Source organism: Giraffa tippelskirchi, chromosome 4 (genome assembly GCF_054371585.1).
Source record: "Giraffa tippelskirchi isolate mGirTip1 chromosome 4, T2T-mGirTip1v1.2.pri, whole genome shotgun sequence".
Classification (NCBI taxonomy): domain Eukaryota; kingdom Metazoa; phylum Chordata; class Mammalia; order Artiodactyla; family Giraffidae; genus Giraffa; species Giraffa tippelskirchi.
This window is the reverse complement of record NC_137278.1, coordinates 202248732-202270327: the sequence shown is the minus strand read 5'-3', so window position 1 is coordinate 202270327 and position 21596 is coordinate 202248732. Positions and strand designations below refer to the sequence as shown.

The window sequence follows — 21596 nt, the reverse complement described above, 5'->3', positions numbered from 1 at the left end:
TGGGCCCCCCACAGCCCCCCAGGTCCTCTCTGGTGACTCAGCAGTGGCCACAGTCCCCCGAGCAGGGCCTCTTCCGGTGCCGGGATCGGGAGCAGCGAGGAGGGGAACTGTGGCCTGATCTCCCAGGAGAGGCAGAGGAGTCTGCAGGGCAGCCCCCGGGGACCTCGCACACCTGGATCCTTCCTGACTCCCTCTCTCTCAGAAGGGTCACAAGAGCAGCTGGTCCAGGAAAAAGGACGTTTTATTTCCATAAATACTCCAGCTCTCATTCACGCACCGACCCCACTTCTGCCCATGGATAGATGGGTGAACAAAGCCCAATGAATGAAAGAGACACGCAAGAACTCCAGTGTAGGACCTCCCTTGGCCAGGAGCCCGGGAGCCCCCAGCTGGGGCCACCGCCTGGGGCATTACCTTTGGGCCAGCAGTCACATGACCCACATAGTCCCCCACCCAGAGACCTGACAGCAAAGGGGCCAGGGGGGTAGAATGAGATCCCCAGGAGGAGTGGGGGACCTGTTGGGGGGCTCCCTGCACTGGGCCCCCTGAGACGGTGACCACAGGGCCACTCAGAGAGAAAAGCTAAGAGAATCAAACCACAAACCCGAGAGTGCAAAGGGCTGGGGGTGCAGGCGTCACCCCTACAGTCACCCGGTTCCTATGGAGGAGGCCTGAGCTGGTCCCGGCTCCAGCACGGCCCCGAGTTATGGCTGGGCCTTCCCATAAGGCATAAGAGACAGGCAGGGAGGACCCGTCCCCAGGCTGGGGTCGGGGCTAGGCCTGAGGCCTTGGCCCTTGCCCGACAGCCATGCTCCTCCCCCACGACCCCAAGTCCTTCCGGGGCGTGCAGCCCCTCTCTGCTCCAGGCTCCCACCTGTGATGATGGTCCCCACCAGTGCAAACCCAGGCCCAGCCTCCTGCTGGGTTTGGCTCCGTAGGGGAGGGGTCAAGGATGGCGGGGGCTGCAGGGGTGAGGGGAGAAGCACCAGACCCAGGGGAATATGGCAGTGGGAACACAGGGTGTCCCAGGCCACCACAGCCTCCACCCAGGCTTGGCAGCAGCCAGTCCTGTGGCCCCTCCTCTCTCCAGCCCTCTCTGTTCTATAGGCTCCCCCAGGTCTCTGGTGGGGGGAACTGGTCCACGTCCCCCATCTCATTGTAGGTCTGGTCGCCCATGGTGAAGAGGAGCTTGTAGCGGAGGCGAACCTTCTCCTGAAGCAGAGATGGTGAAGGCAGAGGGTCAGAGCGGGAGAAGAGGCTGCCCCCACCCCACAGCCGCGCCCTGTCACAGCCGGGCCCCTCACCTTCTGGGGGTTGGCAAGGAGCAGGACCTGTGTGATGGCTGAGGGGTGGACGATGGGGTTAAACGCTGGCAGCTCCGTGCCTGAGGGTGGCTGAAGCTTCACCTTCATGACCTGTGGAGGGTCAGAGGGCAGATTGGGCACAGCCGGCCCTGGCTTCTTGTCCCTAGTCCCTCAGGAACAAGGCCAGCCTCCTGTCAGCTCCACCCTGGGGGCCCTAGGGCCCTGCCCTTGGGTTCCCTTCTACTCCGACTCCCTGAGAGAGGCAGAGGCCCTACCCCCTGCCCTGGAGAGCCGACTCCGCATCCAGCCCCAAATCACCCTGCTTTGAGGAGGGAGGCACACCCATGTCACCTTGGGGACAGCTGACTGGAAAACAATGTTGCGGATGGGCTGAGGGGCAGTGCTCAGCATGGAAACCACCACCACCAGCACGTCAGAGCGCCCAGGCAGCGGGTCTCGCGCGAAGTGGAAGAGGACCCGGAAGCCATGCTGGTCATACACGGTCACCGGCAAGATGCTGCCTGGCAGGGGGGACGGGAAGAGGTTGATGGGGGCCGGGGGCAGAGGCGGGGTGCCAAGCCTGAGCCCAAGCACATCCGATCAGCCCCTCACAGCTGGCTGACCCCAGGTGCTCGCTGCTCTGCTGGGAATGAATGAAAAGACCCAGACCCAGCGTGCTGCCTTGACCCTGGGCAGCAGGGCAGTCAGGGGTATAGTCTGGGGCCAAGATGGGCAGGTGGACTTCTAGCATGATGGTGCAGGCAGGACGCCCACCCTGGAACTGAGTCCTAGTCGGGCTCACGCAGTGCCGTGTGGCTGCTCCTGGCATGCTGGAGTAGAAGGGCTGTGCATGAGCTGTGGGCACGCTCTTGCTGTGTGACCCAGGTACAGTCACTCTGTTTCTCTGAGTTCAGGGTCCTCCAGGCTGCTAAGACAGTGGCACCACTAACCAGCTGCCAAAGACTGCCCTTGTCATTGCGAGCTTACAAGATGGACAGCGCTGAGAAGACTGGCCAGTCTTCCTCTGTCTGGTCATGGTCTAGTGCTGTAAGAGGCCCCCCTCTTTTGCTCCTGGGCAGAAGCACAGGCTCGGACCTGGGTCTTTATCCCTATGGTCTTGGAGAGGACCCCCCCAGACCTCCCTGTGTCCTGGCCCTGCCCTTCCAGGGGAGTGATGCAGGGGCCACCCATAGCAATTCCCCTTGCCTGGGTCACCCTGGAGTTTATTTATTCTTTTGGCTATGCTGCATGGCTAGTAGGATCTTAGATCAAACCTGGGCCCTTGGCAGTCAAAGTGCCAAGCCCTAACCTCTGGACTGCCAAGGAATTCCCCATCCTGGAATTTCGAATGCAGTTCTGCGACGCTCCACGACCGGTGAGGACACTGAGTCCTAGGAAGGGGAAGGGTCTTACCCAGAGCCCCCCACCGAGTTGGGCAGGGCTGGGAGGGGAGCCCATCTTCCCACCTGCTGCCCCCGATCTAGCTCCCGACAGCACAAGCTGGGGGGAGGAGGGGAGCGCAGGCAGGGAGCTGCCCCAGCTGGGCTGGCCCCTGCCACGCTGCTGCCCTACTCACTGGGTTTGATGGACTCCAGAGGCACAGTGATGTTGGCCAGCGAGAGCTCGGTGGGCGTGGGCTGCTGCGGAGGCCCGGGGGGCTCAGGGGACACGGTGTGGAGCAAGCCGGTGGCACTGGAGCTGGGCAAGCTGCAGCTGCTTTTATTCTGCAGGTCCCGGAGTGTGAGCCGGGGAGCTGGCTGCTGCTTCTCCCTTATTGGGGGGACAGTGCATTGAGAGGTGAGTCTTCAGTAGCCAGAAGATGAGGGGCACGGAACGGCTGGGGTCCCTGACGGCTGGCTCAGACACCCCGTCTCTCTGGCCTTGGTCTCCTCACCTTGGAGCAGGCAGCTCCTGCTCCCTCCACCCACTTGCGGGTTCAGCGCCCTCCTTCCTGGCAGCCCTCTGGGTCTTTCTCAGGGGCCGGCAGGCCTGGGGGAGGGCGTGTGAGTGGGCCACGGACTCGTCTCTCATACGCTCCATGCCCTGTTGGACGGGCCCTGCGCCTGCCCTGGTCATGCTGTGTCCCTCGAGCCCCAGGCAGCACTTGGCGCACGGTGGTGCTATGGCCGTGCCGTTCACTGAGCAAACCAGCACCGGGCCTCTTTCTGCTGGGCCTGGGGCAGGTGAGGGTCTGGGCAGGGCGGGCCCTCACCACCGCACTTGCTGGGACTCCGGGGGCAGCGACTGCTGCAGGAGAGTCTTCCCCAGGAGGTCGAGGTCATCCAGACCACTGCTCACAGGCAGGGCTGTCTGCGCTGGGGGCCGACTGTCCACACTGGGGGCCGGAGTCGGGGCTGGGGCTTCCGTGCCATCGGACGACTGTCGGGTGTACAAAGGATGTAGGGGGGGTGAGGCTGCGCTGAAAAGGTGTCGGGTCACCTGGCGCTGCCCTGAGGCACCCCCCACGCCTCCTGGCAGGTGACATCTGGGGAAGCCGCAGCAGGGGTGCAGACGACGTTCCCGCGGGCCTGAGCCCCCAACTCCAGAGCCACTGGTGGCCAAGTCTGATCTGGGGTTCTACTCGAGAAACCATCCCATTTCAAGGACCTCAGAGTCACAAGAAAGGAACAGGGAGCCCCCAGCTCAACCCAATGGAACCCAAGGCTGAGACCTCAGAGAAAAGCCCTGGAAGTGAGGAGAGGCCCGCCCACCTCCCTCCATCCGGGGATGGGTGCCCCCCGCCCCCGCCGCCCCTGCCCTGGGCCCTCCTGCCCACCTCTCCCATCCCTGCCCCCTCAGGCTGCCTGTCCCAGCTGCCCTGCCCCCCCCCAGGAAGGGCCCCTCCTACCTGGAAGCTGTTCCACCCAGCACCATCCAAGCCAGAGAGGGGTGTGGGGTCGCTGAGGCCTACAGGGAAGTGAGACAGAGGTAAAGGAGCTGGATTCATAAGCAGAGGCAAGAGAGCTGGGGGGGACTGTGTGTCAGGTCGGGGTTTCCTGGCTTCCACCCTCCCCCTGCGTCCCCTCTTCTGGGAGGTTCAGCTCAAAGGGGACAAGCCCCATCCCTGTCTCAGAGGGAACCAGCAGACAGAAGTAGAAACCAAAGATCCCAAGGCCCATTCTCTGGCCCAAACACGCTTCCACTGAGGTCAGGGTTGAGGTCGCCTTCATTCAACAGCGGGCAGCTGGGAGCTGGAGCGGGGGGTGGGAGACACTATGTGAGGTCCATACACTCACAGATCCAGGCGGCAGGAGTCAGCATCCTGTGCCTGCCCAATGACTGACTTGAGGGATACCCTCCGAGTGTCAGAAGGGCACTGCGGTGCTGTGAACAGGGCGCTGGGCCCAGGGGCCCTGAGCACACCACACAGATGATGGCTGGCGCATACATAAAAGGCCTTGTCTGCCCTGGCATGTGCCAAAAGGTTGGCTGACAGGGGCAAAGAGGGCAAGGGCCCCTCTGGAAGGGCCTGCTCATTGCCTGCTGGTGAGTAGAGGGGGGTAGGTCACCAGCTAGTCTGACCTCTGTCTTGTTTGTAGCAAAGCCTGAATAAGACAGTGAGGGGCAGGAAGGCTTGGCGTGCTGCAGTCCATGGGCGGTCACAGAGTTGGACATGACTCAGTGACGGAACAGGCTGACGTGCTACCTGACGGGCAGAGGGGAGGGAGGCTGCAACTGCTGGGCCTCCTCATCCAGACATGCCTGAGACCAAGGCCAACAATGGAGACTATCAGCTCCCACACCCCTGAGGCAGGCACTGCAGACACAGGCCTTAATCCTCAGGCGACCTTAAAAGGTGAGTGTGGGCTTCTCATGCCTCCGTTAGGGATGAGGAAGCAGGCGCTTAGAGGGGTTAAGCAACCTGCCCACGGTCATACCACTGGAAAGCCCAGAGTCTGGACACGAGCAGAGCAATGCCCGAAGACTGGCGTTCAAACACAGCTCTGCCACTCAGCTGTGACCCTGGGCTGTGACAACCTTCCTGCGCCTCGTCTGTAAGACGGAGACAACAGCAGCATCTGCCTCAGAGGACTGCTGTTGCTAATGAATTGGACAATTCAGACGCAGAGGCGCCGGGATGCCCTCTCTGGCAGACGGGAAGCCTATGCTGCCTGCCCCACCCCCACCCCACGCCCTTCCTGCCACAGAGAACCGTTCAGGACGAGCCCCCTTTGTGGTCCCAGGCTTCCTCCACTGCCCCGAGCTGGAGAGCTGGGTGGCTGCTGCCCTGCCACTTCGGGTTCTGGTTCCCACATTTTCTTCACTTTGAGCAGCAAGCAGAGGAAGCGGGAGGCTCAGGCTCTCCTGAAGCGACAGGGGGGACAGGAAGTGAAAAGCACCAGAGCCTCTCACAGGGAGGTGGCTTTGCCACAGCTGCTGGCTGGGGGTGGGGTGGGGGCTGGGCTCACACACCCGCCACCAAGTCAGGTAGCTGCTGCCCAGCGCAGGCTGGGTTCTCTCAGTCTCCCCAGGCTCCGAAGGGAAAGGGAGCAGGTGGTGGGATTCCAACACAGGCCTTGGGACGCCCGGCGGTCAGAGCCTCCCAGGGAAGGGGTGCTGGCTGACCTGCCCGCAGAGGGGACCTCGACCTGGTCCGCTGTCCCCCTTGCCTCCCCTCTGTACTCCAAGCCCTTGCTTCCCTGTCCTGGCTGACGGCCGAGTCAGAGCAGCAGAGAGGCTCCCAGGGAGGCTTCACAATTGGAGGGTCTTGCCCAAAGCTCGTGGCTCTTTGGGCAAGTAGCTCAGCTTTTTGGAGCCTGGCTCTGGCATCTGTAAATCGGGAGCACTGACCTCACTGTGTCCTGGGCTGAGGGGAGTGGGGCTAAGAGCAGTGTGGTGGCAGCGGTCAGGGATGCCCTCACTGGGACCCCGGCCCTCCATCACTTCTTAGAGTCCGTCAGGTGTGGTTTTCACCTCAGAACCAACTCGAGAGAACTCAATCTGACTCGGCTTCCAAGTCACTTTCCTAACATATCCTCTGAGATGCCTGTGACAGGGTAAGGTTTCCTGTGACAGAGCCGGACCACCTACCTCTTTTTTTTTTCACAACTTCAGGGCCACTGTGAGGAGGTGGCTACTAGGCTCTTGTGCTTCGACGCTCTCAGATGGGGCTGCTGCCCTGAAAGTTGGGAACTCAAAAACTGTGTGCCCGGCTGGGTGCCCCTGCTCTGCCCCAGGGGTGAGCCTGTTTCCCCGCCAGGCTCAGGAGCCCCAACACCGCCTGTAGTGACTGCAGGCCTGGTCTGGGACCAGCACGGGTCACAGAGCTCGGCTTCCTTGGAGCTTCTGGTGCTCAGAGCCTAGAGCTCCCCTCCTCTTCCTTTCAGGGGTGAGGAGATTGCTAATTTTTGCCTGGGTAGCTCCCAATTCTAGGCTCTAACCTGCTGTAGTGAAGTCCGTTTGTTTTCCCTTAGGCTGCCAGAGTCTAGATGTGGCTGGCTTATCAGAAGTGGGGACCTGGCACTATCTCCTTCCTTTCTCCGAGCCTCAGCCTCCTCAGCTGTGAAATGGGCCTGATGCCCATCCCCCATTCTCCAGAGGACTCAAAGGAAGGGGAGAAGGAGGAGGAACAGGCTGACCTGACCACGCTCTGAAAGCTGCCTTATGTGCCAGGGGCATCATCCCCCACCTGCAGCTGAGCCTGCCCTGCTCCGGGCACGGCCCCAGCCCCTTCCTCACCCAGAGACATGAGCTCATCATCAAGCAAGGAAACCGAGGTGCTGGGCTGCTCTGGGCTGGCCTGGTCGCCAGGGCGGGTGGGCACGGCTGGGTACGTGGTGCCTGTCGGAGGGAGATCCAGGCCTGAAAGGTCCAAAAGGGCCGAGGTGCTCCCTGGGATGGGAAAGGAGAGTCAGGCCAGCCCTGAGAGGAGGACACGCAGAGTCCCTGGGGTCAGGGAGCAGCCAGCTCCCCCTCCTGGCCAAACCACCCTTGCCCGGGATCTGCTTGCCAGTCCTCTTCTTTGGCACGAGGTGTCCCTTCTGCACAGAACGTACTTCCTGCTTCCCTCGTACTTGGAAGATTGCCTCTTGTTCTTTAAGGGCCCTCTTAGACTCCACTGTTTCCGGGTAGTGCCCCCCGCCCCACCTCACCCAACAGGGCTCATTCTAGCCTCCCCTGGCTGTCACTTTACCCGGAGTGGAGCGGAGCTGTAATGTTTATGTGTCAAGCCCTCCCTGTGCACTTCTGATAATTAAACTAAGCCTTGGGATGTCATCCAGGCCCGGACAACAGGCATCAGATTTGTCAAATGAAAGGGAGGCCCTCTTTCTCCAGCCTGTCCTTGCCAGACCCTCGGCCCCCTCCCCTCCGCCCTATCCAGACTTCCTCCCCTGCAGCTGCAGGCTTGGCACAGACTCCTCCCCCAGCTCTCCCAGTGGGGGCCTCCCCCATTTTAAGGGGCCACTGAGCTCTGGGACCAGTGCCCCACCCTGGACTCTGGCTGGTGGGCCCTCCCAGCTCCTACCACCTCCTCACCAGGAATGGAAGCAGCGGAGGCGTCGCCGTTGACCTCCTCGCCCCGCACCAGCTGCTTGTACAGGTTGATGACCTGGGTAAGGTTGTCGTTGGCTTGCAGGATCTCCGCTGGAACAGGCAGGAGGGGAGGGGCTGGGCTGAAGGACTGTGGGATCCTCCGTGGGGAGAGGAGCGCCCCACATCCATCCCAAGCCTTGTGGGAGGGGGGCGGGGCTTGGGGGCAGCCCATCCTGACTCCTCAGGCCCTCCGTGACCCACTCTCGCCCAGTCTCCTCCTCGCTGCCCCTGCCAGCCCCTCAACACAGATGTGGGCCCTGGCCTCCAGGCCTCCACGCTGGCCCTGCTGTCCGGAGACCCCTGGATCTCCACACACCTTCACCCTTTCCTGCTTTTCCGTCTTTACCCACATCACCTCAGGGAGGCCCTCCCTCACACCCAGCCCCACATCCCCAGTTCCTCCCCTGCTTTTCTCCGTGCCCCTTACCACCACCCAACAAACTGCCAGGCTCACACTCTCAGTTTCCTGTCTCCCCTCATCGGGATAAAAGCTCCTGGGGGATCTGGCTCTGTTTATTTTGATCACTGCCATAGCCCCGGGGCCTAGAACAGTGTCTGGCACAAACCAGGTCCTCCAGGGGCCAGGGCTGAGAGGGAGCTGAGCGGCGGGCCTCTTGGGTGCACCAGGTACTTGGCACGTGGGAGGCGCTCAAGGAACTCCATGAATGGGGGCTGAGATGGTACCTGAACCACTGCTGGAGAGGCCGTGGCTCGTGTGGTGGCATAGAACAAGGATGAGACCCTTATGTGTGGCCACGGGGCCCAGCTCTGGACGCGCTCAGGCCTGAGGGACTTGCTCTTGGTTTCGAGCTCACCCTTCCCAGGAGGCAGTGTCTGGAGGGAGAGCCTCCGGTCCTCCCTGGCTCTGCCACCACTCCGCTTTCTGATCTGGACAGGCCACTTCCCTCCCTGAACCCCAGCTGTGAAAAAGGAACAATTCTCCCTCCTGTGCAGCTTACAGGCAGTAAACGAGATGTCTGCAAAGCGGGGGCTTGGCCCACAGTCTCTCAGGGTCAGCCCCTCAGCTTTGCTTCCTTCTTCCTCAAAGTGGAGAAACCCAAGGTCACTGTTGGAAAAGGGGGGGCCCCCTAGTGGTAGCTCCTTCTAACCGCAGCTCACCTAAGGCCTCGTCATTGTCCTCCGTGTCACTGGCCAGTCGGAAAAGTGTGGGTCGCATGCGCTCACAGCGCTGGTACAATTCCTAGGGGCAGCAGGGCAGGCAGGTCAGGGCCGGCGGGGGCCCTGGGGAGGCGGGGGGGGGCAGGGTGGGGGTGGGCACACCTTCATTAGGTCCTCGCTGCTTCGGGCCGCCGCGCCGCCCTGGCTGTGGTTCATCACCATCTCAGTCAGCAGCTTCACGTTGTTGTTCACCTCCTCGATGGCGCTCGCCCGCTTCGAGATCTTCTCCATTCGCTTCTGGTCCTAGGGAAGCATTGGCAAACAGCCCCGGAGAGCCCGGGTCAGGCCCGGGCCTGAGCCAGGATGCTGCCCTCTACCATCCTGGAGGGTGCCTGCTGGGTGTGGGATCAGCCCCCGCAAAGAGCCCCTCGGGCTGAAGACAGGGCACTCTGGTCCAAGAAGCCCTTGGCCAACCCTGTGTTCACTTTTCCTCTCCTCTCGCCAATGCCCTGGAGGCACAAGCTCATCAGAATCTCCAGGGGTGGCCCAGGAATCTGTGAGTCCAACACATTTGCCAGGTGATGCTGGAGGCCCGGGGCCTAGATCTGCACCTGTGGTTCTACACAACCCTCCCGCTCCTTGTGTCTATCCCTTGAAAGAAGGTGCCTATACTTGAGAGGGAAAGGGAATCTGAGTGGTCACCAACAGAGAAACTAGTGCTGGGACCCCGTGAGGTGTCTGTCAGTGTGTGGCAAGTGGCGGGGAGCTCATGGCCTTGAAAGGGACCCTGCAGAAGGGACCCTGCTATCCCACACCCTCTCTGCTCACCCCGCACGCTTCTCCCTTGTGGAATGAAAGGCAGGCTTGTGCTGCGCTGTCTGATAGTCGCCCTCCTTGAAAGGGGCTGCCCTGACATTCTCTGGGTTGTCAAAGCACACAGCTTACTCTAAGATAGCCCAGAATGTCTGCCTCTGGGTGTCTGGACTGCAATCTTTTGATGACTTACCCTTATCAATAAAAAAGATTTCAGCATGTACCCCCAACAAAGGTATACGTCCTCATGAAATACACATATATTCTTCCTTCTCTGTATACATACTCTATCTTAAGTATACTAAAGGATAATTTCCTTCTAACTTTTATAGAAGAAGTAGTCAGTCTCACAGAAGCCAGCGAAGGTCAGCTCGGCTGCTGGGAAATGTTTTCTTCTGCGTTTGCTGACCCTGGCTCTGCCCACAGGGTCCCCTGACTCGGTCAGCCCTTTCTGTGCTGTCACGGCCCTTTAGCTGGGTCACTGCGGAGTTCCACACATACACACAACCCCCCTCAGTGGCCCAGCTCAACATCCCTTCCCACCACCTCCTTGAGCTCTGGGCTCGGCTATCACCTCCTGCACCATCTCCTTGATGAGTTTGTTGGCTGCTCGGAGGTCCTCGGGGTGGGAGCTCTTCAGCAGGCGGGCCAGCATCTGTGGAGACAGGGGACATGCTGTGACGGCACTCTCTGGGCCTGGGGTCCTGTGCTGGCTCCTCTGCCTGGAGGTGGGACATGAATAAGTTTCTAAGCTCTCCACGGGGTGGCAAGGATCTACTGACAGTAGGGACTTCCCTGGCGGTCCAGGGCTTAAGACTCCACTCTTCCACTGCACGGGGTGTGGGTTCAATCCCTGGTCAGGGAACTAAGATGCCACAAGCTGAGAGGCCGATGAAATTAAATAAATGAATCCTATGTTTAAAAAAAAAAAAAGAATCTACTGACATCTTAATCTTATGTGGTGGCCATGGGACAAATGACACTCTGCACACAAGTGCTTTCCACGGTGCCCGGCAGAAGTAAGTTCTCCACAAATGGTGTGAAAAATTACATTAATATTGCTAGAGAATTCTTCTGGAAGGAAGTACAGGAAACTCAACAGCAGTTACCCTCTGGGACTAGACTGGGTAAAGAGGAGCTTTTTTTATCTTACCTCTGGGCTGTTTTAAGTTCTTGCCCATGAGCACATGCTTCTTTAACAAAAAGCTAACAAAATTACTGCTGAGAGAGTCACAGACATAAAGACAGGCTGCTGATCAACCTGTGAAATGCCCTCAGACCAACCCCAGGGCCACCAGGCTCAGGCCTGCGTGTACTAAGTGCAGGGCACCCTGTGGGCAGCATCAGCACATGTAAGGGCTCAACATCTGGCGCCTGCACCCACTGTGCAGCCATGCTCAGTGTGAGCCTCTGATCCAGGGACAGTGCCGCCAAGGGCTAGAATCCGCTGACCCTCAAGGGGCCTGGGGTCCTCCTCCAGCCCTCCCTGAAGCCTTACCTTGGATTTCTCCTCATCTTCAAAGATCATATTCTTCGGCCGTGGTGGAGGAACGGGAAAGGCGGCGTCATCTGGCAGCTTGGGGTCGGCCTTCACAATCCCTACAGCGGAGGGTGGTGGGGAGATTGTCTCAGGGGCCAGGGCAGGGTGGGATTTGGGGGGCAGGCAAGGGTAGGAGGGAGAGTGGAGGGCAGGCTTTCTCCAGCATGCTGGTGCTGGCTTTCAGGGGTCAAGGCCTGCTCCTGAACTACCATGCCAAATAGTAGCTGGCAGAGGGCATAGTTAGGAGCCTCTATTTTGAGACCATTCCATGGGGGGCCACTCTCTGAGGGGAAGGCTGACTCAAACCCATCTTCTCTCCAGCCCATCTGGCCTCAGGCAGAGCCATAAAGATGCCCCACTGACTCTGTGGTCTTGAGCAGTTAAAGGGCACACCCATGATCTTGCTGCCAGGGCCCTGAAACTGCTGGAGCCCAAAGGCAGAGTGGAGGGGGCGGTCATCCCCACCTCTGGTGCCTCACCCTGCTTCTTCAGCATCTGGTAGGCCTCTGCAATCTTCACCTCCTCGGGGAGGCCGACCGTCCAGCTGTAGAGAAGCTCCAGGATCTTGTTCTTCACCTTCTCTGATGTCCGCGAGCCCAGGTACTTCAGGGACCGAGGGGAGAGGAGGCTTTGCGCTGGCCGGCCTCACTCACAGCAGCCCCGACCCCAACCCAAACCTGGCTGCCTCCCCAGGACTCCCTCAGAAACCTCAGCCTACAGGACCCTCATGTCCCACCTGACCAGCCTGGCAGAGCTCCAGGCCCTGCCGCTCCCATGCTGAGCCAGCCCTGGGCGTCCCAGGCCCCGACCTGTTCAGTAAGGTGACAGCAGCGGGACCGCACTGGGGATGCAGAGCTGAAAGGCCCAGAGCCCAGCACCCACTCACAGTCGGTTCATGGAAGCCTTAACCCTGTGACCTCAGGAAGGAGGAGCCACGAGGCTCCTGGCTGACCAGGGAAGGAACAGGCGTGGAACTGTTTGGCCCCAGGCCCCATTCAGTCTCCCAGCAGCACACTCGGCTGAGGGAACTAGCGCTCACACTGGTCAACTCCTGAGAAGAGCTGCTGGGTCATTCAGCTGCTTGGGTCAAGGGACGGGCCTGAGCAAGGACAGGTGAAAGAGGTGGGCTCTCACCAACCCAACAAGGGGCACCAAACCTGTTCCTGCCCTATGGGAGGACTCTGTGGCCTCAGATCCAAGGCCTCAAGGAGGCCACTCTTGTGAGTGGGGATAGGGAGACCCTCCACTAGACACCTAGGTGGGGCGCCATGGCCAGGTCTGCAGGGAGAGAGCTCAGACCTGAGCAGCCCACATTGGGGAAGCTGTTCTTTCATTGCAGTCATTCCTCCCTAAGTGCCAAGCTGCTCCAGAGTCAGCCAGCCACCAGGCAGCCTGCAACATTCTTCCTAGAAGCCCAGCTGTCCTGGATTCAGCTGTGTGAAGGGGACCTTGAGAAAGGGTCTGTGTTTGTGTTGGGTCAGGGGGAGGGCAGTCACCCCCCTCTCTCGATCTGGGATCCTTGCTGCTCAACCCCCCATGACAGCACAGGTCTGAGCACATGATAGAGGCACCCACCTTGGGAGACACGACCTTGATGAGTTCGTTGAGGAAGCGGAACTTGCCCACCTCGTCGTGGAACCTCTTGCCGCAGCTTTTCATGCATGTTTCCAGCACCTGGGGGGGAAGGTGTGAGGTACGAGGGCCCCCGGCTGGCTCAGAGGAGGCAGCCTCCCTCCCACGCCTCAGCCAGGACCCAGAAGTCCAGAGACCAGCAGTGAGAAGGGAGAAAAAGACTTGAGAAAAAAAAAGGATTCTGAGGTTCAGAGACCCCTGAGATTGATCACCACCCCTGGAAGACAGGGCTGGGGCACTCTGAGAGCCTGGCGACACCCAACTCACATCACCAACTTAGTCCCTCCATGGCTTGGCCACATCTGAGTACCACTTGTAAATTACTTTCTTACTAGTTTCCTTTGATGGTTTTTTTGAAACATAAATAGACACCACCAACCTCAGCCTTATCCTAAGCTATACATATGTGAAATCAGAGGACTAATATGTGAGGAGAAAAAAAACCAAAACACCCAAACCCTAACATGTTAAAACACATAACTATTAAAAGGGTGCCTGGTGTTGTTTGTGTCTAGAGGCCATCGACAGGCTGGCCTTGTTGGGCCCCGCAATGCATCCGGGAGCTCTATAAACAAGAAGATTCCTGGATGCACATATTACAGGTGTTTTGGTCAGCAGGTCTGGAGTAGGACCCTGATTCAGCCTCCAGAAGATCTGAGGGACAGCTGGAGCTGGGAATCCCTGGACCAGATGACCGAGGGCTTCCTTCCCACAAGAGGCCTAACTGTGCAGGGTCTGGGGTGGGAGGCCAGCCCATTGGTTCACTGGTTGCCACTGGGCCCTCAAAGACTGGCACACACCCTTATTCTAGGCCATCATTGCACAATTTCCTTGGGCTCTAAAGAGGAGCCTGATGGGACCCCAAAAACCTCAGTCTTCCCCCCTACCCCTGGTGCCATCCACATGGTCAGGGGACAGATGGCATTGTGTTTCTCCTTCTCCTCACCGTCAGGGCCTGGACTGCCTCCCACTCCTGTGGGGACTGGATCTTGTGGGCCAACAGCCGGGTGGCAAGTGGAGGCCTGGGGGAGAGGAAGAGCAAAGAGCCAGACTAGTCACAGAGCCCCAGGCACCCTGAGAGTGCTGCCACTCTTCCCCCCCGGACCTACAGTCTGCAGAGGCTCCTGCAGGGCACGTGCAAAGGCCCAGCTCCCTCTTCGGACTGACTGGGGCCAGAGACTCTGGCACAACAGGGCAGGGCCAGGCAGGGAGCGCAGGCCGGCAACTTTTGAAAGGCATGAGCTCAGCTCCTCGGCTGGCTTTACTGAGAACTATGACCTGCCGTATCCTTGGGTTGCTGTAGAGACAAGTACGGAGACACGCTCAAGGTCTACAGGGGCCCAGCCTGGGAGCAGAACGTGACAATGTGCCCAGAACATTCTGCTGGGAGAATGGTGACATCACCTACCAAACCGTAACAGGCTCATCGCCAGTGACAGCAACAGCTAACATGTACTGAGTGCTTAATGTACGAGGCGACTCACCTCTTGTTTTCCTGCCTAAGCCACTAAGAGTCCCCAGAGGCAGGCAGCACTATCACTCCCACTTTATAGTCTCAGAGATGGAGGGTCAGAGGCATCCAGTACTCGCCCAGGCAACCCCCTAACTGAAGGAATGGGATTCAGGCCCAAGCAGCTGGTCTGGGGAGCACGCATGTCACTGTCCACACAGCATCCTGAGTGGAGCGCCTGCACTTGTGGGGGTGCAGCAGAGGTGAAGCACACTGGGCTGCGCTCCGCGACCTTCAGCACCACCCGGGAGCCCACTAACAACGTCCCCCTAAGCTCCCTGCCGAGCGGTCTAGTCCAAGCCTGGACACAGCCCACCAACAGATAGTTTTGACAAGCACGCCGCGCTAGTCTAATGCAGGCAGTTCAGGTTCTGCCTTGAGCAGAGGGTACCCCAGCTGGGGAGCATGCAGTTCTCCAGCAGGTCCTCCCCAAACAAGCCTGGACACAGGTCACGCAGCCCTGAGCCTCAACAGGTCTGTGAGATCTTAGGGCAATTGCTGAGTCCCCCGAGCCTCAGTTTCTTCACCTGTAAAATGGGTCCAGCAAGGCCCACCTCAGAGGGTGGCACAGAGTGCCTGCTGCCATCATTAATCTGGGAGCTCATTAAGAATGCAAACTGGGTCTCAACCCACCCTCGTCTCTGCCCAAGGCCAGATCTGGAGTGTGCATGGCAGGTTCTGAGCACGTGAGCAAAGGACAGGGAAGTCACCTACCCCTCAAAGTCCTCGTTGAGCTGCTCACAGAAGCCGTTGATGCTGGTCCAGTTCAGCTCCTTGTTCAGGGGGTTTGTGGCTCTGTCTGGAGGAGAAGAGAGGGCTAGTGCGACCTGGCGAAAGGATACCCCTGCCTCTTCCAGTTCCTGCCCTGGAGTACAACCGAGCACATGGAAAGGCCTCTCCTTGACTCCCTGCCCCAGTGGCCCCAAGACCCCAGTGCTGATGTCCGTCAGGTCAGAGCACAGAGGTCCTGCTGGCCGCCGGCTTCCCCTTGCAGCTTCTCCCCAAAGGGCCCCACGTTGAGAGACAGTGCTCAGGGGCTGTTCCCTTACTGTCACGTCTGCTGTAAGCCTCTCCGCCTGTCTAACCACACTTCCTCTGATTCTGCTCCTAAAATGTCCCTGTAATTCTCACGGAATTCACTCTCAGAGGAGATCTAGAGGTAAGGGAAAAAAAGCCATAGTTCCAAACACAAGGAGCTTCGCAGCTGGGAAGTGGGCCAAGGGCAGCTAGGTTCTCAATACAAGGTGACAGAGGGATGCACAAGGGTCATGGGAACTGGGAACCAGGGGAGGCTTCCCAGAAGGGGCAACACAAGAAGCACTGGAGGGAGTAATAGGCTGGGGACGACATGACTTGAGACAGCTCAAGGGCTGCATGTGAGAGAGCCCTGGATAATAGCACAGGGCAGGGCATGAGGGGCGTGATAAGGAGCACAGCTCAGGTATGCCTCCTCCTTATCTAAGGTCATACCTGCCCGGGGGCAGCACTGCCAGGGCAGCTTGCACTTGTGTCCCCCCAGACCTGACCCTCATCGTGGGCCCAAGTCTGCTACTGCATCGCATCCCAGCCATTTATGTACCCCAGCCATTTATGTACACGTCGGTCTCCCCCGAGTAAATGAGCTGAACGGATGTGGGCTCGACGGCAGGCTGGCAGGGGGAGGTTCTGGGGGAATTCAAATTCAGGATGGGTAGTGGCTAGGAAAGGGCCAACAGGAAGGGGTGGTAAACAAGGTCAGGCAGAACCGCCTGACTCCCCCAGTGTCCGTCAAACAACAACTAAAGATAAACAAGGTCCTACTGTAGAGCACAGGAAACCATCTTCAATATCCTGGGATAAACCATAATGAAAAGGAATATAAAAAAGAATGTATATATATGTATAACTGAGTCACTGTGCCGTACAGCAGAAATGAACACGACATTGTAAATCAACTACACTTCAGTAAGATGAAAAAAACAACAAAAAACCCACAAAAAAAACTATTAAGTAGGTCACAGAACTTTCCCGAACCTCCATTTCGCCATTTGTAAAGTTGCGGCGAAATAAGGAATGACTTGGGATGACAACATACTCTACCCAGGGAGAGCGGTGGGGGCAGCCAGAGCTGGATCTCTGTCACCTCCCAGCCTGTCCCGGTCAGTTCCGCCCCAGCCTGAGGACTGAGCGGGGGCTGTGGAGGGAACAGCCCAGGAGGTGGGACACAGAAGGACCTGTGGCCAGGGGCAGGCTGGGGACTCGGCGTGTGGCACCTGCTTATTTGGGGTCCTGTGCTGTGGCGGGAGGCCTGTAGCCCTAGGGTCTCAGAGCCTGGCAACCAATCATTCAATTCATATTTAGTTAATAAATGTTTTGAGTGTGGGGCTGCAGCAGTGAACAAAACCCCCATCCTCCTGGAACTCAACAGCCCAGCATGGGAAACACTGACTGCTCAGACAAGCAACCAAACAGGGTGCTGTACACTGCTGCAGAGGGCTGTTAAGAAAAACAGAGCATTTTAAAAAAAAGGAAAAGAAACTCAGAGCAGAGAGAAGGTATAGACAGTGTGTGTGTGTTTGTGGGGGTTGCTGCTCTCTGGGAGGGCCCTCAGAGGTCCAGCTGAGCAGAGACCGGAATGAAGCATTTTCCCTGTGCACACGCCTCTGTTCTGGGAGCCCTGCAGAGCCCTCCAGTCCCTGGGAGAAACGAGGCCCCTGCTGACCACTCAGGAATACCAGAAATAGCTGCCCTCCCCCCATCAACTCTGCCTCCCAGCCCTGCAACACGGACAGAGCCTGGGGAACATCAGTCTGCAGTTGGAAAGATAGCATGGAGCTGGATATTGCCTACTCAGTGACACCCAGCTGGGGGAACCTAAAACAGGAAGTCCCTTGAAGTGTCAAGAGACACGTGAGTCTGAGTGAGGACAGAGTAACTGGTTCCAGAGTTCGATCCTAAGTCAGAAGCCAGGGAGGATGAAGCAGTCTCTGCATCTAGTTCAGAGCGAGGGCCTCTGAGTCCAAGGAGATCTGACCGACCTCTCTGGGCCTGGCCCTCAACTCCCAGCCCTCTTAGCTCTACCTGGGGGGAGCACTTCCCCCAGCAGGCCTCACGGCAGAACACCCAGGGAAGGAGGTGTTTCACAACAGGACGTGACTCCACTTTGTCACTCTACAGTGGTGACAATGTCATATTTTACCCAACAAAAGCTACTCTTCACCCTCAATCACTGCAAGGGAAGAGCTTACAATTATGCCAGGGCACCAACAGGAAGAAAAAGAGAAAACACCCTCAGCTCCAGTCTATCAGAGTCCAGCCTCCTGTCTGCTGCTCAGATCAAACTCCCTGGCCTCTCAGAAAACGTCCACTGTTGCTAAACCTGACACCATTCTGTATCACCCATGACTCAAGGCCTGCATCCAGTCAGATCTGTCAGTCGGGGCCCTGCCCATCCCCCACCCCCAAGTGATTGTGGAGACCTGGACACTTGTGGCGTTCCAGAACAGTCTTGATGGCCGCTGAGTGCTTCCTTTCCATGCCCTCCCCCTCCACTGGCCAGACTGACTGTAAAACATCCCTGGAGACGGTGTGGTTCTGAGACCAACCTCCAGATTCAACGCTGCACAAGACTGGCCTAAAAGGGGTTGCCCATAATCCCAAATCACCCTGTGCGGCTCCCTGGTGTGCCTGGGACCAAGGGGCTGAGCTGAGGATGGACCCAGAGGCTTCCCTGCGGCCCTGGTGCATATGTGAGCAGAAAGGAAGAAAGAGCTGTCACTAGTCCTAGGAGCAGCAAGCTGCACTCTCAGGAGCAGAGTCCAGAGTGGGTTATGAGAGGCAAGGAAATTCTGCAGTGTGGGATAGGGAGGTCAGCTGGACCATGCGGCGGCGGGGGGGGGGGGGGGCGGCGCTCAGAAGCTGGGTCTAAGGAGACACAAGAAGGGGTGCACGGGCCTTTGGAAGAAACTCGGTGAGAGGTAGGGAAGGAGTCTGTGGTGGGGGTGCAGAAATCTGAGGGACTGGACCGAGGGCAGTGATAGAGAACTTGAAATTACTTCTGGAGTCTGAGAGGGGACCCTCCCAAGCCTGTGGAGTTTAGGGGTTTCTATGTGGCCAGAACTTGGGTGGATTCCATGGGTTAGTGGGTCCTACCTTCCTGGGTGGGGAAACAACCGAATCTGAGTTGCAAGCTCAAGGAGCAGACAGGAGGGAGTCCCATGAGGCACCGCCAGAAAGTGGAGGATTCGGGGCTTTAAAGAGAACACGGTCCCTCCCTCCTGGGTGTGTGGTGCAGCCCTCGGGGACGCTCGCCTTCTCCCTCCCGGGGTCCAGGGAATGACTTGGGTGTCCGCTTCGCGGATAAGTCTGGGCCCGAGGGGGTTGTAGGCTGCGATCTCCATCCCCGGGAGTTATGGGCGCCGAGCTGGGGGCAGCTCACTCCGCCCCGGGGGTCGCGACCCAGGAATCGGAAGGATGGGTGGCAGTCGCTCCCACTGCGGGTCCATGCAGCTGATGGGGGTCTCCCTTCTTCACCCCAGGGTCTGAAGTATGGGTTTGGGGACACCGCCCCTTACCGGGCCAGGGGCGGAGCGTGAGGAGGGGGCGCCCTGTACCCCGCCCCCGTCGGGAAGGGGACCGCCTAATGCCCCCGGTTCCGGTTCCGGTCCGGCCCGCGCCCCTCCCGGACACTCACTGATTCGCGCCTCCAGAGTCTCCGGCTCCATCGCGGGCTCCATCGGCCACGGGCCCCCAGCCTCGGCACCGCCCCCCGCCCCCCGCCGCTCTCGCGGGACCTCCTCGGCACCGCCCTCCGCCGATTAAAGGGGCAACGTCCGTCCCGACGCGCTGGAGCGGCGCGCAAGAGCATTCGGCACCATAGAGATGAAGAAGGACTTGCCTAGAGCGTCACCTGTTCTCCCAGCCCCTCCCCCAAGCGGCGTCAACGTCGCGAGAGCGACTCGCTTCCTGCCTTGTTCAGAGCGCTCGGGAACGAGAGAAAGCCGAGGACTCGGGGCTAAGGGCTGCACCATGGAAACCCTGCGGGACGCTCTAAATCGCTGTGCGTCACGGAGATGCCTATGACCGCTTCCGGAAGAATGTTCCGGGGCCATGTTTCTGAGGGGCTCTGAGGTCACTTCCGTATCCCTGAGCGGATATTCCGCTTAGCTGCGAAAGTGGCCGGGGGCGGGGAGGTCCTTAAAAGGACAATGAATGGCGTCTTGGCCGCTGGGAAAATGACGTTTGAGTGCTTACAGTGTTCCAGGCACTGTTTTTAAGTACTGTTTAATGATTTGCTATTTCTCACAACATGAACCAGATAGTTTGTCTGAGATCACACGAGTGGCAGAGCCTGAACCCTGTGCTATCTCCTGCATTCATTCTGCAGTCAGTTCATGCACTCTGTATTCTCCTTTCTCTGGGACAGGCGCTGAAACGGAAAGACAAGGCCAGATATTTATTACACAACGTGATGGGGGAAGCCCAGGGGTAATGGCAACACAGGAGGGACCCCCTACCCCAAACTGGGGCGGGGATAGGGGATTGGAGGGGGGAGGTGTCTTGTCAGGAGGTTTCACAGAGAAGGTGATATTTAGCTGAGAGACGGTCGGAATTCTCCCAGTAAACCTGGTGTGGAAAGGTGCTCCAGGTAGAGGGAACCAAACATTTCAGGACTCACAGGATAGAAAGAGGATGACGAGGTCAAATAATTCAAAATATTTTAATACGGGTCCAGAGGATGTTAGCCTGGAAATAGGCTGGGGCAAGATCACGCAGGTCCTGCGTTTAGCTTTTTTTCTTGTAAACTATGCTAGGGGTGTCGTTAAAAGAGTTTCAACGAGTGGTGATGACAAAGTCAGGCTTTTGTTTTAGAGAGATCCAGGCGGCAACAGTGAGCGAAAGACAGCGACGGGTGCTGGACTGAAATCAAGAAGGGCGGAATGAACAGACTTCCTAGGCTCGGTGCCTTTTCTGCCGTTTCTCCATCACAGACTCTCTTCATCTGTTTTTACCACCCGCGGCCGGAGGGAGCCCGGTTTCCAGGGTCACCCGGGTCCGTCGCCCCCTGGCGGTCCATCGGGGAACTGACCTATGGTGTTCTCTCAAGCCTCCCCGTCTCCCGGACGGTTAAAGCCGAGACCTAAACGGAATCTGGCGATTCCGGTTCTGGTTGGCCGTCGTCCTGCCAAGCGACCTCGATTCACCTTGCAGAACCACGGTGACCTCATCAGGGAGTTGCGAGGCATGTGCTGGGTCAGTTTTTCCCCTAAACTGAACCATTCAGCAGACTGGGATGTTTTTTAAAATTCTCCCCCACAGGCCATTAAAATTATACAGGAAAATGATACATATGTTTATTGCATTCCTCAATAAAAGCTGTAACATAATATGTGCTTAGAGCTCTTTTCCTTTGTTTCTTTTATTACTGAAATGAATTATTACAGAAATAAAATGCAACCACACTTACCACATTATTTAAGGGTGTATACACGCTGTCAAGACTCACTTTTTAAAGATGGCGTAGATCTGACCAAGGTTCAAATTCTGACTTGACTGCTTTCTAAACTGTGTAACCTAGGACAAGTCACATAGACTCCCTAGATCTCAGGCTTCTCATCTGAAACTTGGTTGTGAGAATTCAGTGGATGGGTGTCTGCAAAGTGAATCCCCAGTACGTGCTCTCCACCCACTTTCTCTGCTGAACTTTTCTCCTTAGCACTTATTTCCACTGTCTGTTTCCTTTTTTTCGTTGTGTTTTCTGTCTTTCTCCCCCACTGGAATGTAAGCTCTGTGAGGATGAGGAATCTCAGCTATGTGGTTCACCCATGTATCCTCAAGGCTTGAAAGAGGAGCTGATGTATAGGTGTTCAATCAACACCCATTGAATAAGTGAATGAGTCGAAACTATTATTCATAAGCTTTAGGGATGGAAGGGTGCAGGAATGTACTGTACATTGCCCAGGGAGTGTGTGTGTGTGTATGTGTGTGTGTGAGGGGAGCCAGATTCTACTTTTAACGAAGGCTCTAGGCTTGCCTCACTAAGTCCTGGAGAGCAAGGATTGGCAAGGGAGTCAGGAAGTGACTGTGAAGGTAGGGCCTGGGCCCAGACTGGGGGTCAGCAGAGGTGTGGAAGGAAGGATCTGAGGATGGCGAGGATGGTGAAAGG

General features: G+C 58.1%; 1 protein-coding gene and 1 long non-coding RNA gene across 21 annotated transcripts; one reads left to right on the top strand and one right to left on the bottom strand.

Annotated features, from left to right (window-relative positions):
* Positions 1-223: 223 nt before the first annotated feature.
* GGA1 (golgi associated, gamma adaptin ear containing, ARF binding protein 1) lies at positions 224-19497 on the bottom strand. Of its 20 annotated transcripts, none has more exons than XM_081589971.1 (18): positions 18584-19191; positions 17911-18065; positions 15167-15251; positions 13889-13964; positions 12886-12984; positions 11790-11913; positions 11269-11369; positions 10345-10425; positions 9120-9260; positions 8958-9039; positions 7782-7889; positions 6984-7136; positions 4153-4211; positions 3517-3683; positions 2881-3074; positions 1656-1825; positions 1305-1415; positions 224-1212 (listed from the first exon to the last, which is right to left on the bottom strand). In XM_081589971.1, exons 1-18 carry the CDS (start codon positions 18829-18831, stop codon positions 1102-1104), a joined length of 2265 nt encoding a protein of 754 aa, XP_081446097.1. In that variant the 5' UTR covers positions 18832-19191; the 3' UTR covers positions 224-1101. The 20 variants fall into 20 exon arrangements, with proteins under 20 accessions (XP_081446097.1, XP_081446098.1, XP_081446112.1 ...); XM_081589972.1 differs by having other exon boundaries at positions 17911-18008; XM_081589986.1 differs by lacking the exon at positions 17911-18065 and adding an exon at positions 15502-15605.
* On the top strand, positions 19373-20814 carry LOC145545458 (uncharacterized). Its single transcript, XR_014082099.1, has 2 exons — positions 19373-19918; positions 20303-20814. It is a non-coding gene; the product is annotated as an uncharacterized LOC145545458 (long non-coding RNA).
* Positions 20815-21596: the final 782 nt, after the last annotated feature.